Source organism: Ictalurus punctatus, chromosome 4 (assembly GCF_001660625.3).
Source record: "Ictalurus punctatus breed USDA103 chromosome 4, Coco_2.0, whole genome shotgun sequence".
NCBI lineage: Eukaryota > Metazoa > Chordata > Actinopteri > Siluriformes > Ictaluridae > Ictalurus > Ictalurus punctatus.
The window spans coordinates 21,763,015-21,780,501 of NC_071284.1; the positions used below are offsets into that span (position 1 = coordinate 21,763,015).

Genomic DNA, 17,487 nt, shown 5'->3' on the forward strand with positions numbered 1-17,487 from the left:
ATAATAAAATAAAACTATTTTTTTAAAAATACATAGCCATCATGGATCGGCATAACCAAAAAAAAAAAAAAGAATATATACACAAATTTATCTTATTATATGCTCAATAAAAAGAAAGTGCTACGATTTTTTTTTTTTGCATAATAAATAAATAAATAATAATACACATAAATAACAATGGCTAAATAGCTAGCTTGTTTCTTGCAGACAGCACAGTCTTAATATATATTATAAATATTAGTAATAATCATCTTTATTATCTAAATATATTAGGTGAGACTGACTGGAGTGGGGTTTGTTGTTGGCACAAATTATCAGGGTGTGTGTAGTAACACAAGTCAAACAGTCAGATACTGCACATCTATAACAGCATCTTATTATGGAAGCAAAAATCAGTCCATGGTGTGCTTAACCATTAGCTTTTTAAAGAGTTGGACAGAATTCAACCAATCCTGATCTTCATTGTAAATCCATTATCTAAATAATTTAACACCACAAAAATAGCAAATGATATAGAAACTGTAATAAGTGCACATTTGTTTTTTTCACGCTTTGCCTCTTCTTTTTTTTTTTTTTTCAAAATTGAGCTTCTGATGATTTTTGTTGCTTCAACTCACAATTTTGATTGCTATTGCCAGTAATACGTCAGCAGCATTAGCATAAAAATGATGCCATGATTATTACCCGTAATGTCGTAAAAAAAAAACAAAATCATCATCTGACACTCTGACATCTGACACTCACACGCACTTCACAGTCACACAAACACACCAACAGTGATGACTGATAAGTATGATGTACATTTTAATTTTAATTTAAAAATAAATAAATAAAAAACACCGGTGATGAGTGTCATGTTGCACTTAATACAGCCATGCACACACTGCCGTGTATATACATCGGCAGTAGGCCAACAAACCAATTTGACCAAACAAACTTTTCTGAGGTAATAAAAGACACAAGGAATGTTAAACGTGGCTCAATACTGTTAATCAGATTCGGTGGGGCAGATGAGCCAGCGGATAATCCAACACTTTGAGAACAACATTCCCAAAGACAAATCGGTAGGATTTTGGGCATTTCACTTTCTACAGTGCACAAATTAAAAGCTAATAATTAAAAGATTTGAGGTATCTGGTCAAATCTCAGTGCGTAAAGGGCAAGGCCAAAAACCACTTTTGAATGTGCGTGATCTCCGATCCCTCAGACGTCATTGTCTTAAAAACCATCATGAGTCTGAAATGGATATCCTGACATGGGCTCAGGAATACTTTGGTAAACCTTTGTCTAGCAATCAAAATTGTGAGTTGAAGCAACAAAAATCATCAGAAGCTCAATTTTGAAAAAAAAAAAAAAAAGAAGAGGCAAAGCGTGAAAAAAAACAAATGTGCACTTATTACAGTTTCTATATCATTTGCTATTTTTGTGGTGTTAAATTATTTAGATAATGGATTTACAATGAAGATCAGGATTGGTTGAATTCTGTCCAACTCTTTAAAAAGCTAATGATTAAGCACACCACGGACTGATTTTTGCTTCCATAATAAGATGCTGTTATAGATGTTATAATGGTACACATTTTGGAGCAACATGTGCTGCCATCCAGAGCAGGTCAATGCCAAACCGCATTCTGCCCGGATTACAAACTGGTTGCATAAGCAGAGAGTGCGGGTGCTAGCATGGCCTGCCTGCAGTCCTGACCTGTCTCAGATTGAGAATGTGTGAGGCATTATGAAGCACAATAAAAGCCCTGTATACTTGCGCAGCTGAAGAAATTGTTACAACCTGCTAGCTTTGGGATGGAAAGTTTTTTTCATGTGTGCTGTGCCATATTTTGTGTGCAGGTCCGGACTCCCGCCCAGAGTTTCCAGCCTGCCTTAGCCTGCCTTGCTCCCGCCTCCCAGGATGACATCACTGAGCGGCGGCCATATCTGAAGAGGAAGAAGATATATTCTATATTCACCATTCTATATTCACAAGTCTATATTCTGACTGCTGTTCTGGGTTTTCACTCTTACCTGGGGTTTTGGGCTGTGGTTTTGGTTGTTCCTGTATCTGGTTGTGTATACTCTTCACCAGTGTATACACGTTCACTTGGTTCACTGGCGATAGGGGTGTGGCTGCCATTTCTTTTGGGAGAGGGTCCTTTTTGTCTCTGTTTTTGGCTTAGGGAGTTAGGAATGTATTTATCTTTTCTTTGTTATTTGCTTTTTAGGTAAGCTAGCTACCTAACAATAGAATCCTTTTGTTTATTATTTTGGCTTTGGCCCACCCTGAAGTTATGCCTGGTTCGGTTCTTTGTAGAGTTGTATGTATGTAATTCTGTGTTTTACAATATACCACAATTTTTATTTTAACAACATTGTTGCGTTGTTATTCCTGACTCCCTCATTTTTAAAGGTCAAATTCCATTGAATCCCGAGCTGGTTACTCTGTGCGACCTAACATAGACTGGGCCATAACAAAATGCATAATGGAAGAATGGGGGAAAATTCTGCTTGCTAAACTTAACCAACTGGTGTCTTCAGTGCCCAAATGCTTAATAAGTGTTATTAAAATAAAAGTTGTTACACAGTGGTAAACAGTCGACTGTTCCAACTTTTTTGGAGTGTGCTGCAGTCATCAGATTTTAAATTAGTGTATATTTTCAAAGATAAATTAAATTTACAAAGTAAAACATCAAATAATGTGTTAATAATGTGTTTTTAATATAGTACAGGGTGAACTGAATTTTCAAATGACTCTTTTTGTTTGTTTTTTTTGTATTTTCCACCCTGTCCCAACTTTTTTCGGAATTGGGGTTGTACACAAATACTAATTAACCAAAAATAGGTGAAACCAGACATGTGATGTGATCCAGTGGCTGATGGGAATCAAAGTCTCTAGTCTTTTCCAGCATATCCATGACAGTGTGTTAGTTATTTCAAAAGGTCACAAAATGTGCTGTAATGTTACATATTGTATGCATAGTACAGATAGGGTGGCATTGTAAAGCATAGAAAATGTCATGTAAAAACAACCACTTCATACAATTGTGATGAAAATGCAAAAGAATAAAGACGAATGAGTGGCTAAAATGCACATAAAAACTTTTGTATCACGTGATTATGGCCAAGGATGAATTAGATTTTTTCACTGATCTTCTGTCTAACCATATGCCATGAAAAGCACTAAATTACACAGAAAGTGGCCCATGCTGAATATGACTTTTAAAAGAGATAAAGGTATTAATTACATATCATAAACACTAAAAGATCTACAAAAGTGCTGGGAAAAACAGAATAGATTACAATGGATCCATGTAATAATATGCTATGCTTTATGGCTGTTTGGTTTGTGTAAATGTATATTACAGTACAGAGCAGGCTAACCAGTGACAGAAAATACTCCTGCGAGTTTTAGACCAAAAACTACATGATATTTTCAGACCAATGGAAGCAAAACTTCTTGTTCTGCTGCAAGGGTTAGATGACTTGGGTCAGCTGACACAGACCCAGGATAGAACATTTTTAGAGTTGATAGACATTTCATTATCTGGAACAAAAAAAACATTTACAAATGCTTGAACGTATACCCTATTGAAAATGAGATATTATAGTATAATAATTGTTTTTTTTTAGAAATCCAAAAACATAAATGCAACTTTAAATGAGGTCACATTTATCTACTCTGCATAGAATATAGACATAGCCAGTTATTAACCTATTAATTTATTCTCTGGCCACAGTTTATTATTTTTTGAGAATCAGCTGCTCACTGTGACCAAAACTGGCACAAAATCATTCCGCTCTTTATTTATTTATTTATTTAAAGAAAAAACAGTTTGTGGTGGAAGTTGGCATAACATGCTAGCCAATGTTAGCCAATTAACTCCTATTATTATTATTATTATTTTTCATACTGTACTCTTCCAGCTCATCTCTAAACAGTGGGGAAAAATTTATGGAGCCATAAGAAAGAAAAGAGAACAGATAAGCGAGGCAGGGCATTACTCTGTGTACCTTGAGGCCAGAAGCATAGGAATAGGGCCAATAAGGACATGCACTAGTGAGAGCTAGGCTGGATGGTTGCATACTCAACAAGATCTCCGCAAGAGTGCACTGATCTCCGAGGAGAGGAAACCAAAGCTGCAGTATCCAGCACCGCATACTGAACATCACAGTCCTTGTGGGCAAAGCTCTGGAGATAAGAGAGGGGGAGAGGTGTGTGAGAAGTGGTGCTCATGAAGAAACAAAGAATTGAGGACAGACAGAGAAATTAATGTATACGAATAATCCCCAGAACAGAGTGTGCAGGTGTGGAAAATAATCAGAAAATACATTTTACATTTTCTTATTACCTATTTTATACTGAATATAATCCATTATAAAAATCTGGTCTTTATGTAACTCAGAGAAACGGCTCTGAATTGTGGTCTGTTTGTGAAGGGTGAAAAACAAGTTCATTGTTATCAAATGGCCTTAATTCCTAACACTTAGCACATTCCAAACACAAACAAAAACGTTCAATTGCCTTAGCAGGCTCCAGTAAATCTGTCCAATAAATGTATTTTTTTTTACCAAGTTATGCAGAGGACTGCTTAAGACGAAGAGAAGAGAAGGCAGAACTCACAGAAAGATTTATGTGTGTTAAATGTTGATAAGAAGGTCAGCTTGACCTGGGGCCTGTACCATGAACATAGTTGAACAAACTCAGAGTTACGGGATTAGTTTCAAGTTGACCAAACCAATCCAATCAGGCTTTATTGGTACCATGATGCTGATTATCAACTTTCTCTGTCAATTTAATCCTTAAGTTATGATTAGTCTTACAAGTGCATGCACATAAAAGCATGATGTTGGCACCAAACAACCAATAGCATTCAACATGGAAAAAAGCAACATACTTCTGTTTGATTATGTGGAAATATGAGGAATTTAAACCAACATTAACCACAAAAAGTAATACTGTTGCTGCTGCCAAAGCTCTGGAAAATTGCTGGTGGAACATTGCTGATTGGGTAAATGTCCTTTATAGGCTCACAATGAGAATAAACAGATTGAAAACTTATAACCCCAACATATTTCATGTAATTTCATTTAATATAAATGTAAATTGTTTTAATTAAATATTTTTAAAATAAATATCAATTTGTGAAAATATATTAGGACAGGAATAATGCTACATGCATATATGTACCGATTGCAAAGAACTGCAAAGCAATACATACAAATTTGTGGTACAGTAAGAACATGGCTTTGGCATGTTTTCATTTTAATGTGCGGCTCAAAAATTTGACAAAGATATGAGATTCAATCTTTCATGCAAGTAAGTATCAGGGAACTCCAGGGGATTTTGTCTATCCATAAAAACTCTTTCTCTGCAAAGTGCTCTTCTTAAAATTTGCGCTGATGTCCACAGGATTACAAAGCAATGGTGCCATTGCAACAGGCACTAAGTTGAATTATTTGCATTACTTATGTCACTTTGCTCACAGCTGATTGGTCCAAGTTGGGTTTGAGTTCTTGATAAGTTTACAGTGAACACTTTTCCCTCTTAGTTCCCTTGTTCCTGTGTTAACACCTTTTTTTCCTCTTTGTTCCTATGTTAACTCAGGTACAGACAGATAATGCCCCTCACCATTTGTACTTTTTTTTTGTCTTCCCGTATACCATTTGCGTGCATTTACATACCTTCCTTAATAACATTTGCCCATATTTCTACACTCTAAAAAATAAATAATTCAGTGGCTTTGTAAATATCACAATAATAAAAAGCTATTCTATCTTAACACGTAAAATCTCTGAATTTCATCAATTAAGTGATTCTTTATTCTTTGAGTTGGACATACCAAAATAAATGCCTAAAAATCCAACAGTTAATTTTGTCTAAAATTGACATCTATTATTTAAGTTTATTTCACAAAAATAAATTAGCATTTGACAAACAAATTATATTTTTAATGTATCCTTAATATTTTTGGTAAATTTCAATCACAATATTTGAGAATGGAATAATTATACTGATCAGTTTCAAGAACTACAATTATTACTCATTCCATATCAATATTCTTCCTCTTTAACAACAACTTAAGAATTGAGTAAGTGGACACAATTAACAATCACACACAAAGAGAGGGAAATCTGCTTTTCTCTCTCCGCAACATGTGACAATGAGGAAGGAAACTCCACAGCAAGAACCACCTGGAAGGCTCCTTGCAAATCCTGGTAAATAGCCAGTTAGCAAAAGTTAATGAAATATTGATCGCGTCTTCGTGCATACACAACTATAGGGTGTAATTTTCTGAATACAGTTGCAGCCATGCTGTTATATCCCAGATAGCAAAGAGACGTCTGGCCAAGTGCCACTTCATGCAGAGGTAAAGGTAAGCAAAAATTTATGTTTTGTTCATCACTTTAATCTAGTGGCTCCCATGTTTAAAGTTAAATGTCATTTTAGTTGCAATGTTGTATATTTTGAAGCTTTTATAACATTCCTGTTTCATAATTTTGTAATTTATCTCTGTGAGCTAAAGCAACAGGGAAGTCTGAGGTACATTTTGGAACCGTTTGATGATTTAAATTGGCAACTTCAACACCACAGACTTAACATTTATGACTATATAACTTTATTATTTTCTAATCTTTAACATAGTAAGGTCATTTCAAGTGGAAAAACACAAAACTTAATGCCTTTCTCAAAAGCTTAATGACACTTGCTCAAGGCTGCGATGGTGTATGGGCCCAGGGGCGTAGCAACATTTATAACTGGGGGAGGTATGTCCCGCTCACATTTAGAGAAATAATAATTACATTTTAATAAGTTGATTTTTGATTAATCACAATGTAGCCGTTCACGTAAAACGAAGGCTTTAAGACCAAGCAGAAGCTTCTGCCAGCTGTTTTTTTTGGCAGTGAACGGAACTAATGCACAAGTGACAATCCCATTGGCTAGCACTCACCATCTGCATTTTGATTTCAGCAAATCAGTTTGGGCGAATGCATACAACGTGATTCATATTTATCAGCCCAACACCCTACCAGGTATTAGCATGACAGACACTGGCCTACTGACAATATGTAATCTACCTTAGGGAACACATGAGCAAAAAGAGAAGTCTTTTTTGATAATTGTAAGTTAATGTTGATAAATGCACGCACCGTCCACTTTATTAGGAACATCTCTAAACCTGCACATTCACGCAGTTATCCAATCAGCCAATTATGTGGCAAGAGCACATTGCATAAAATCATGGAGAAACAGGTCAAGAGTTTCAGCTAATGTTCACATTGATCATCTCAGTGGGGAAAAAGTGTGACTTTAACTGTGGCATGGTTCTTGGTACCAGATGGGCTGGTCTGAGTATTTCAGGAACTGCTGATATCCTGGATTTACATAGACAACAGTCTCTAGGGTTTACACAGAATTGTGTGAAAATCAAAATTCACTGGGTTTGCGACAGTTCTGAGGGTGGAAACGCCTTCTTGATAGAGGTCAGAGGAAAATGGTCAGATTTGTTTGAGCTGGCAGGAAGGATATAGTAAATCACTCTTTACAACCGTGGTGAGCAGAAAAGCATCTTAGCATGCACAAAACATCGAACCTTGTTCGATGGGCTACGACAATAGTTCACATTGGGTTCCACTCCTTTCAGCCAAGAACAGGATATCATGGGCACATACTCATTGAACCTGGACAGCTGAAGATTAGAAAAATCTTGTTGGTGGGTCTATGCCCATGATCGCCTCAGATTCTTGTTCTTGTTCTAGTGGAAGCTGATGTGGTTTCTGATGTTGTAGTTATTTGAGTTACTATAGAATTCCTTTCAGCTCAGCCCAGTCTGGTCATTCTCCTCTGATTTCTCTCATCAACAAGATGTTTCAGCCTGTAGACCCTCTGTTCACAGGATGTATTTGTTTATCCCACCATTCTGTGTAAACTCTAGAGACTGCTGTGTGCGGAAAATCCCAGGAGATCAGCAATACTGTGAAATACTCAAACCAGCCCATCTGGTACCAACATCCGTGTCACAGAGATCCCAGTTTTTCTTCATTCTGATCTTTGTTGTGAACATTAATTGAAATTTTTGACTTGTATCTGCATAACTGTTATGCATTACACTGCTGCCACATGATTGGTTGATTAGATAAATGCATGAATGTGCAAGTGTACAGGTGTTCCTAATAAAGTGGGCGGTGAATGTAGGTGAAAATATTTTACATTGTAGTAACTTTTAGTGTGTTTTTAGTTTCAAACCTCATTATTGTTAGTCTATTGAAACCCAGTTTCACTGTGTAATTGATTTTTTTTTTTACTTTTAGGGAACTCCTCAACAGAGCCACATCACAGGACATTAAAGAATGATAAAGGCTTTCACATGTATAATATTGATTAAAATTTTCCACCTTTGCAAGAATTTGTATCTAACCAGACGGGATTTGTAAATGCATGGATGAAACATATATGGTACAGAATAAGTCCCTCAAAACAGGTGTCAGTGGAAATAAGACAACTATGGTGTCTGTGCACTTACTGATGCATATGAATTAGTGTACTGTTTGAACCAAAATTACTTAAAATATTTCTCACAAGTTACAGACCAAATATATTTACTATTATTTCTTTAAAATACTGCTTTTATTTTTATTAAAATTACATGTAAAAACATGACAAGGTCAGTGGACTTGTCACAAAATGCCATGTTAAAGGAATATTCAGAAACGTTTTTGGAGTTTATAGGTATCATAAGAGTTACAGTGATGGAAATACTCATGTGACAAGATACAAAGATACTTTGCAATGGGTTTGACTGTTTTTGAATTGCATTATATTTATTGCAGGTTTTCAGGGAGCCCCAGTTGAAGACATCAAGGACTTACAGATGTTGGCCTTAACCTGTCAGCCTGGATAGACATCTATTCCAGTCCTATCTACAGCACACCAGACTTCTCTCTGCCTTGTCTGGATGGCTGACTAGCACTAAGTTCTCTTCAGAATTAGATGTATGGAAACATAAAAAGGGACATAAGCAAATGAATATTACAAGAGCAAATTACTTGCCTTACTTCAGAAATAAATGTTAATTGCAAAGGAAAACTATGTATCCACCATATTTCTCTGTGCTCTATTTTCAAAGGTAACATTTCTTTATGAAGTGCCTACTGTGTGAGGTATAGTTTTAAAAATCCTGTTATCTACTAACACTAATGTTATCCACACCTGAATGTCTTTCTTTTATGGATGTCACGTGCAGGATGTAATGGAGTTGAGGACGGATGCAAATGCAGATAAGAGTTTTTATTAAAGGAGCTATGCAGACAAAAGCCTCCAAAGCATGGTCAGGACAGGAACTTGGTTTGAGAGGTCGCCTCTTCGACCTCGGACATGAACATGGCTTGGGAGGTCACCTCGTTGACCTCTAGCAGGAACTTGACTTTATGCTGGAGCTCTGGATATGAGACAACCTCGTGAGTCTCAGGCTAAAATTCTGGGAATGAAACCACCTCATGGGTCTCAAGCTGGAGCTCTGGGACCGAGGTAGCCACGTTGACCTCCGGCTGGAGCTCAGCTGGTGAGACCACCTCATGGGTCTCAGGTTGGAGCTCAGGAGTCAAGGTCACCACGTTGACCTCCGGATGGAGCTCAGCTGGTGAGACCACCTCATGGGTCTCAGGTTCAGGCTCTACAGATGAGGTCGCTAAGTTGACCTCTGGCTGGAGCTCTGCAGTTGAGACCACCTCATGGGTCTCAGGTTGGAGCTCTGGAGCAGAGGTCGCCCTTTTTGCCTGCATATAATAGTGGGTGAATGGCAGGGCAGTTTTATCTGCCAGGCTGACCCCCCGTTCCAGGTCGGCCTTAGATTCCGGACTCCCGAACATCATCATGAATTATCTCACAAACTGGGTTACACTCCCAAGTTCCCTGGCCAATAGGAGCTTCACCCACTGGCAGGCTGGTCCAAAGAACCGGGACCACATGAACTTGAGCCACTGCTTCACCTCTGGTTCTGGGACTGCTAAGCTGGCAAAATAGAACTGGCAGTCCACAAGGAAATATTCAGGGTAGCAAAAAAATCCATCGTGAGGATCGGGGAGCTCCATGAAAGTCCAGTGCGGAAACTGGATAGAATCCAAGGCTGGGACAGTTTGCTTGGTCTTCCTAGCGTGACGTCTCCTCTGTCTTCCTGCTGCATCCATGTTGAGGTGCAGTATTCTCTCACAGTGCAGGATGTAATGGAATTGAGGACGGATGCAAATGCAAATAAGAGTTTTTATTAAAGGAGTTATGCAGACAAATCCAAACATGCGAATCCAAAGCATGGTCTATTAACAGGCAAAAGGTCAGGCGATATACAAACAGGCATGAACTGGGTGAGGCTAGAATCGAAAACGTGAAACGAGAAACAAGGTCAATAACATGAAACATTAAACGAGAACCGGGAAACAAGAAACGAGAAATGAGAAACAACCGCTAGGTAATGAGGCAAACTCAATACTGCGCAAAGTGCACAGAGACATGAGGGGTTTAAATGACCAACGTAATCATGGGTAAACACGGACAGCTGGAAACAATATTGACACATCTTCGGAAAACAACCAAAGACTAAACAGGGGCGGAGACAGAACATAACAACCACACGTGTCCAAAGTAAACAAAGTCACTGTCATTGAAAACCGAAACCGTGCGTTCGCTACACGCTCGTGCATGTCGCTCGTGCACGCGCATGCGCTTCGGTTTTCTGAGCATACTGCAAAATGCAGCGCTGTCTCAAGAGGAAATCGTGGCAATGGAACACAAAGGGAGACCAATTATTTACTCTCACTCACCACTTATTTATTTATTTATTTATTTATTTATTTTTTTTTTTATTTTATTTTATTTTTTTGGTATTTTTACTTAAGTTAAAATTTTTAAATACTTGGAAATGTATTTAGGAATCAACAGTTAAAGAACTTAAAGGACAGTAAAGTTGTAGTTAATTAACAATTTCTATTAAGAAATTTGATCTAATTTGAAATTTGATGAAATTTGAAGAAATCTGAGTGACTTTAGAAATGATTTTGCTATGCATGTCTTCCGCCCACAAGTCTCTTCCGCATTTCAAAATGGATGGATATGAGGTGGATTCAAGGTGGATATGACTTGGTTAAGGCATTCATGTACATTACAAAACTCAACTGATGTAGTTCTGGTCTGTGCTCTTTTCTGAGATGTTGGAGATTTGGGACTCTGGTCAAGAGATGGCACCAGGATGCACTATGGGAAGAAGACATGCTGGTGGAGGCAGTGTGATTCTCTGGATAATGTTCTGCTGGGGACCCTTGGGTCCTGACATTCATGTGGTTGTTACTTTGACACATACCACCTACCTGACAGGATCACAGGAGCAGTGCAAGTCTGTGCTTGATGTGTTTTTAAAATTTACCATTTATTTATTTTAAAGAAAAAAGATGCAGTGATTGTAAATGGTGACTGAGGGTATCAGTCTCTTTTGTCGTTCTGACTTACATCTCCTTTGTGTCCCACTGAAAAAAAAAGTCATTCGGCTCACTGCTGTAGTGTGGACATTGTTATAAATGTCATTTGCAAAGTAAGCCAGGTTGAATTTAGACTTAATCTCATGTTATAATGGTGAAATTTGACATGTAATGTTTAAATTAAATGTTAATGTCTATACAGTTGCTTTGTGTTTATAATTTGGTTTCATTAGATATACTGACCTTAAGTAAAGTACTCCTGGAGTAAAGGGTAAATACAGTTTAAAAAAAAGTAAATGTAACATCCATCCATCCATTTTCCTGCCATCTTGGTAATGTGTCTTAAGGCACACCTATTATGGTTTTGAAACGTGCCTATTTTTTTGTTTTAAAGGTCTCATACAATAGATTTACATGCATCCAAGTACAAAAAACACTTTAATGTGCTCATAATTTAAATTGCAGCATTAGCTTTTTTTCCCAGTGTAACAAATGACTCGTTCAATGATCTGTTCTAAAGGATTCATTCTAAACTCCACCTTTCCGAGAGCATACTCTGCTCTGATTGGTCAGATGTCCCAGTCTGTTGTGACTGGTCTAAAGTTGTCAGCATGTGTGAAACACCCACTACCATAACAAGTTTCAGCTCTGTCTGTTCACAAGCAGCCAATGAAGTCCAGAGGTATGGGATTTATTTTCTGTCAAAAGTATTGCAGTCAGGGATCAAAAAATAATAAGTGTGATTCAAACATTTAAAAAAACGTAAAAATATATTGAACAAAACTGAAACATAAAAACATTGAAACATTCAAAGTTTTCTGAATCGCACACAAAATCATGTCTTTCTTGGTTATATTACTGTTTTTTGTGCTCTCTGACATTTTCTACTCATGTCTGCTTATGCTGTTTTTCCCTTCAAGTTTCCACATTCTCCAATTGGTTTTCCAATTGTTGCAGTTTGAGTTTCATATAAATCAGGGCAGGCTTTAGCATCACCAATGGTCCACTACAGCTCCTTCTCTAGCCAATCAATCGAAGAGGGGAGTTGACGTCACTCCACTGCGACTCACGGCTGTTGTGTTCATAGACATACATAGACGCCGCAGTGGCTGCTGGATCATAGGTCAACGTTGTCGCCATATTGGTCCAGGCAACAGTAATAAGTCTCAGCTTATATTATAGTTTATATTATAAACGAAATTGCCGATAAAGATTTTCATCTATATTGCTGTTATTCTGAAAACCAACTTTTATAACAAGCTCCTTGTCTCGGTTGAGTGACTGACGTATTGTGAATCTTACGGTAGTTAGTTGGCTAGTTAACTTTTCTCATACGGACGGTTTCCTAAAAGGAAACAGCTGAGGCAGTGGGAAGGAGCTGTAAGAAGGGAAGGTGTTTCCGCAAGTGAGTCCCCCATGCTGTGCAGTGAGCACTTCAAGCCGGAGGACTTTGACAAGACAGGTCAGACTGTCAGGATTAGAGACGGAGATAAACCTGTCTTCAGTTTCCTCACTCATCTCCAAACACTAGGTGTATCGATAGACTATAATGATTTAATAGCTTGTCATCAAGTTGTGGCTCATTATTAGGGCCCAAGCACCGATCGTGTGAGGCCTGATTGGATCTACTCTGTTTACTAGGACCCGAGCATCCCTGGTGCGAGATCCTATTGGATCTGCTTCATTTATTATTATTAGGACCTGAGCACCGCTCGTGTGAGGCCCTATTAGATCTGCTCCATTCATTAGGGATCAAGCCCTGAAGGGGTGAAGACCCCTATTGTTTTCGCTAGTTTTCTTCTTTTTCTGCTTCCTCTTCTTCTTCTTCTGCTCTTCAGTCTATGGTATCCCATAGAAGAGCTTGCGGCAAAGTTATTAAATTTGGCACACAGATAGAGGAGCATGTTCTCCCCATGCTGCGGGAGTTTCCTCCGGTTACTCCGGTTTCCTCCCCCAGTCCAAAGACATGCATGGTAAGTTGATTGGCATGTCTAGAGTGTCCGTAGAGTATGAATGGGTGTGTGAGTGTGTGTGTGATTGTGTGCCCTGCGATGGATTGGCACCCTGTCCAGGGTGTACCCCGTCTTGTGCCCGATGCTCCCTGGGATGGGCTCCAGGTTCCCCGTGATCCTGAAAAGGATTAAGCGGTACAGAAGATGGATGGATGGATGGATGGACACAGATAGAGGACAGTCTGTTGTGTTAACACTGCAAATTTGGACTCTCTAACTCAACCCGTTTAATGACACCAACTGTACAAAGTTGCAATCACGTTTATGTTAATAACTCTTGAATGCTTTCCTGCATGATAACCATCATGCCCAGATGCTACCTGAGCAGTTTTAGAACAGCACCACATACTGGACAAAAATTTTAAGAAGTACCTATGTTTAGTTTTTTTTTTTAAATAAATGGATTTTTTATGATTAAAAGTTTACTTTTTCTTACTCCTAATACACTGTTCATAAGACTCTAACCAAGAACATGTCACAAAGCTTCTTTTGCTACTCATGGTGCCAATAATTGGCTGATGTGTTAATACAGCAATTTTGGCATCTCTAATTCAATCCGTCTAGCACCAGCAACTGGACAAATTTGCACTTACATTTATTTTAATAACTTTTGAACTGTGAGTCCTCGAAACAAAATTCTTTGTTCCTCTGATTCTTTGGATCAAGATGATTCAACTGCACCCTATGATCGCTTATGAAAAATTTTCAGTCATTTAGAATCTTCTGGAAAAAACTACTTTTCAAACTTGTCCTAGGCCATTTGTCAAATTTGCACAAAAATTGTCATGCATCATCTAGGGATATTGACAGCAAAAAGCTATTCACAGAATTTTGATACACCATACCGTTTTCGAATGGCACTTCAACAAATTCAAAGGCAAGCACACCAAAATGGACATGAGGGTATATCTCCACAACGCTCTGAGGGATTGTGACGAAACTTGGTATTAGTCATCATCATTAGGCCCTGAGGTTAGCTGCTACATTTTCAAAACAGCACTACCTAGTGGTCATGAGATATGAAAAAAGGACATTTTTGCTTATAGCTTCTGAACAGATTGGTCTCTATAGATTCAGTGGGGCATTCTGAGTCCAATGACATTAAAAAAATCCTATGTCGGCCATTTTGGATGTTGGCCATTATGAATTTTGTCATAAAATGCTGTATTTTATGAACGACTTGGTGTATTATTACAAAACTCAGTATGTGTCTTTGGCACCATGCTCTGACAGGACTCAAAAAGTTTTGGGACAGTACCATCTTGTGGTCAAAAATTATAATGCTATTTGTTAAAATGCTAATAGCTTTTGACTCCTTCTGCCTACTGTCATGAGACTGGTCCTCTTAGATTCAGTGGTTCATGCCGAGAACAATGATACCAATTATGTCATGGTCAAGTAAACTTCCTGTCCGCTATTTTTAAATGTTTTGAAAACATACTTTTTCTAACTCCTCCTAGATCGTTTGTCTCATTTGCATGAAAATTGGCCTGAATCATCTAGACACTCATAACAAAAAAGGTGCTAGGAGCAAAGGAAAGTGGCAGTATCTGGCAACCTGAAGTGTCACTGAGGAAGCAGCACCCTTTGAGCTAACGCTATTACATTAATTTCTTCTAATCTCTATACTTTAAAATTATTTACCTTACGTTATACAAATATAACTGACACTACTTTAGATAAAACAATCGTAACGTTGCGCTGTCGCAAATTTGATCTGTTTTTTTTTTACATTTTTTTACAAACATCCGCGACTAGCTTGTAGCCCGTAGCCCGCTAGCATCACCTACCGCTAGCCTTGTTTACGTTTCACATTTCTCACTTACCGCTGTTCTGTTTAAAAAAAAAACAAATATGTCTGCTGTCTCTCCGGTTTTGAGTGCAGATGAGGACTCGCTCGAGCTTCACATGGTGCGGCTGGAACTGGAGGATGTGGAGAAGCAGATCCGCGGCCTACTCGACAAGCAGGCGCAGCTGCTGGAGCGACAAACTGCGCTGGAAACATCTTGTGCCTCTGCCCACATATCCAAGGTAAGCACACAGCGTGGTATTTCCACTCCCAGCCCCTCTACGCCGTGTGTTTCTCTGTGCAGGGACCGTGCACCTAGGACTTTCCCAGCCGTGGTCTCCGTCACGCCGGCGCCAACACACCTCGGGCCTTGGGTGAACCAGCGGCGAAAGGCGCGGGCTGGACCCTCTCCACCTCCGGTGTTCGAGATTCCAACCAGGAACCGCTTCACCCCTCTCCGCCAGACCAGACCCAACGCTGTGATCGTCGGGGACTCCATTGTGCGGAACGTCCGTGTAGCCTCATCTAAAGGTAAGGTGCGCACACACTGTTTTTCTGGTGCTTGTGTCCTTGATGTCGCTGCGCAGGTATCCGGGATCCTGAAGAAGGACGAGCGCATTGGAGCGGTTGTGCTGCACGCGAGGACGAACGACACCAGGCTGCGGCAGACGGAGGTTCTGAAGAGGGACTTCTCCAGCCTGGTCGAGACGGTACGAGGCAGATCACCCACCGCGAAGATCATCGTCTCTGGACCTCTTCCCACATACAGACGTGGAGCAGAAAAGTTCAGTAGACTTCTAGCATTAAATGATTGGTTACTCTCTTGGTGTAATGAGCAGAATCTGGTGTTTGTCAATAACTGGAATCTGTTCTGGGAGCGTCCTAGGTTGTTTCGTCCTGATGGCCTGCACCCCAGCAGCCTTGGAGCAGAACTGCTTTCAGACAACATTTCCAAGGCGCTACACTCCAAGTGACTGCCTACCGTAAGTACATCTTCCAATAATAACATTCAGTATAATCAATGTTCAATTAAAAATCCGGCAAAGCTAATACATACTATAGAGACTGTGTCTGTTCCCCGAGCTATACAAATATATAGAAAATCTCGGAAAGTCTATCTTCGTAACCTAATTAACATAAAATTAAATCATATTGAATGCACAGCCAGCACTTTTGATCTGAGGCTAGGACTATTAAACATTAGATCTCTTGCGTCTAAGGCTCTTATTGTTAACGACATCATTACTGATCAGGAATGTAATTGAATGTGTTTAACAGAAACTTGGATTAAACCAAATGAGTACATAGCATTAAATGAAGCCAGTCCTCCTGGATACAGTTATGTACATCAGCCTCGTTCAACTGGTAGAGGAGGAGGTGTTGGACTCATCCATAGTAAAAATCTAGTCGTCACACAAAAACCTAAGCATAAATTTAATTCTTTTGAAATTCTTTATACCAGTATAAGTTATGTAGCCAAAAAAAATAAGTCAATTCCTCTAATTATTATTTACAGACCCCCAGGGCCATATACTGAATTTCTTAGTGAATTTGCAGACTTTGTCTCAAACCTGGTTGTGTCTGTAGATAAAGCATTAATCGTCGGAGACTTTAATATTCATTTTGATAACCTGGAAGACCCTCTAAGATTAGCGGTTGTGTCCATCTTAGATTCAGTAGGGATTAATCAGAACGTAATCGGGCCTACTCATAATGGTGGTCACACTCTTGACCTCATACTAACATACGGACTAAGTATAGAAAATATTATCATTTTTCCTCAGTCTGAAGTTGTCTCAGACCATTATCTTATCTCGTTCATAATACGTATTGATCATAATATTTCCACCTCGCCTCGCTACCGCATAAAACGTACCTACACATCAGCTACTGCACCGAGCTTCATAAATAATCTCGCAGAAACATCAATTAGATTTGGATCACCGTCAGATCACACAGAACTCGATCAGGCGACTGAAAGCTTGGAGTCAACACTCCGCTACACGCTAGATAGAGTGGCTCGACTCAAAAGGAAAATAATTAGAAAAAAAAATTAGCACCGTGGTATAACGATCAAACGCGAACCTTAAAACAGACAACTCGACAATTATAACGTAAATGGCGTCAAACCAAACTGGTGATATTTCAAACAGCATGGAAGGAGAGCCTACTGAAATATAGGAAATCTCTTGGCGATGCTAGAAAAATCTATTTCTCCACCTTAATAGGA

At 38.8% G+C, this 17,487-nt stretch overlaps 2 protein-coding genes across 2 annotated transcripts in view; one reads left to right on the plus strand and one right to left on the minus strand.

The window, feature by feature from the left end:
* Positions 1–2,689: 2,689 nt before the first annotated feature.
* Positions 2,690–17,487, minus strand: part of nectin1b (nectin cell adhesion molecule 1b) — a 304,891-nt gene continuing 290,093 nt past the window's right edge. Inside the window, exon 9 of the mRNA XM_017465298.3 lies at positions 2,690–4,179. Within this exon, the coding sequence (XP_017320787.1) occupies positions 4,045–4,179 (135 nt within the window). The 3' untranslated portion in view covers positions 2,690–4,044. The remainder of the gene's footprint in view (positions 4,180–17,487) is intronic.
* LOC128629547 (uncharacterized) lies at positions 15,011–16,959 on the plus strand. The gene is made up of 2 exons (XM_053678055.1): positions 15,011–16,041; positions 16,144–16,959. Exons 1-2 carry the CDS (start codon positions 15,323–15,325, stop codon positions 16,229–16,231), a joined length of 807 nt encoding a protein of 268 aa, XP_053534030.1. The 5' UTR covers positions 15,011–15,322; the 3' UTR covers positions 16,232–16,959.

Bases quoted from the DNA above. Each gene is read 5' to 3' on its own strand.
- LOC128629547 (XM_053678055.1), top strand. From the start codon at position 15,323: ATGTCTGCTGTCTCTCCGGTTTTGAGTGCAGATGAGGACTCGCTCGAG. The intron at 16,042-16,143 runs GTTCAGTAGACT...GGAGCGTCCTAG, and splicing joins TACAGACGTGGAGCAGAAAA to GTTGTTTCGTCCTGATGGCC.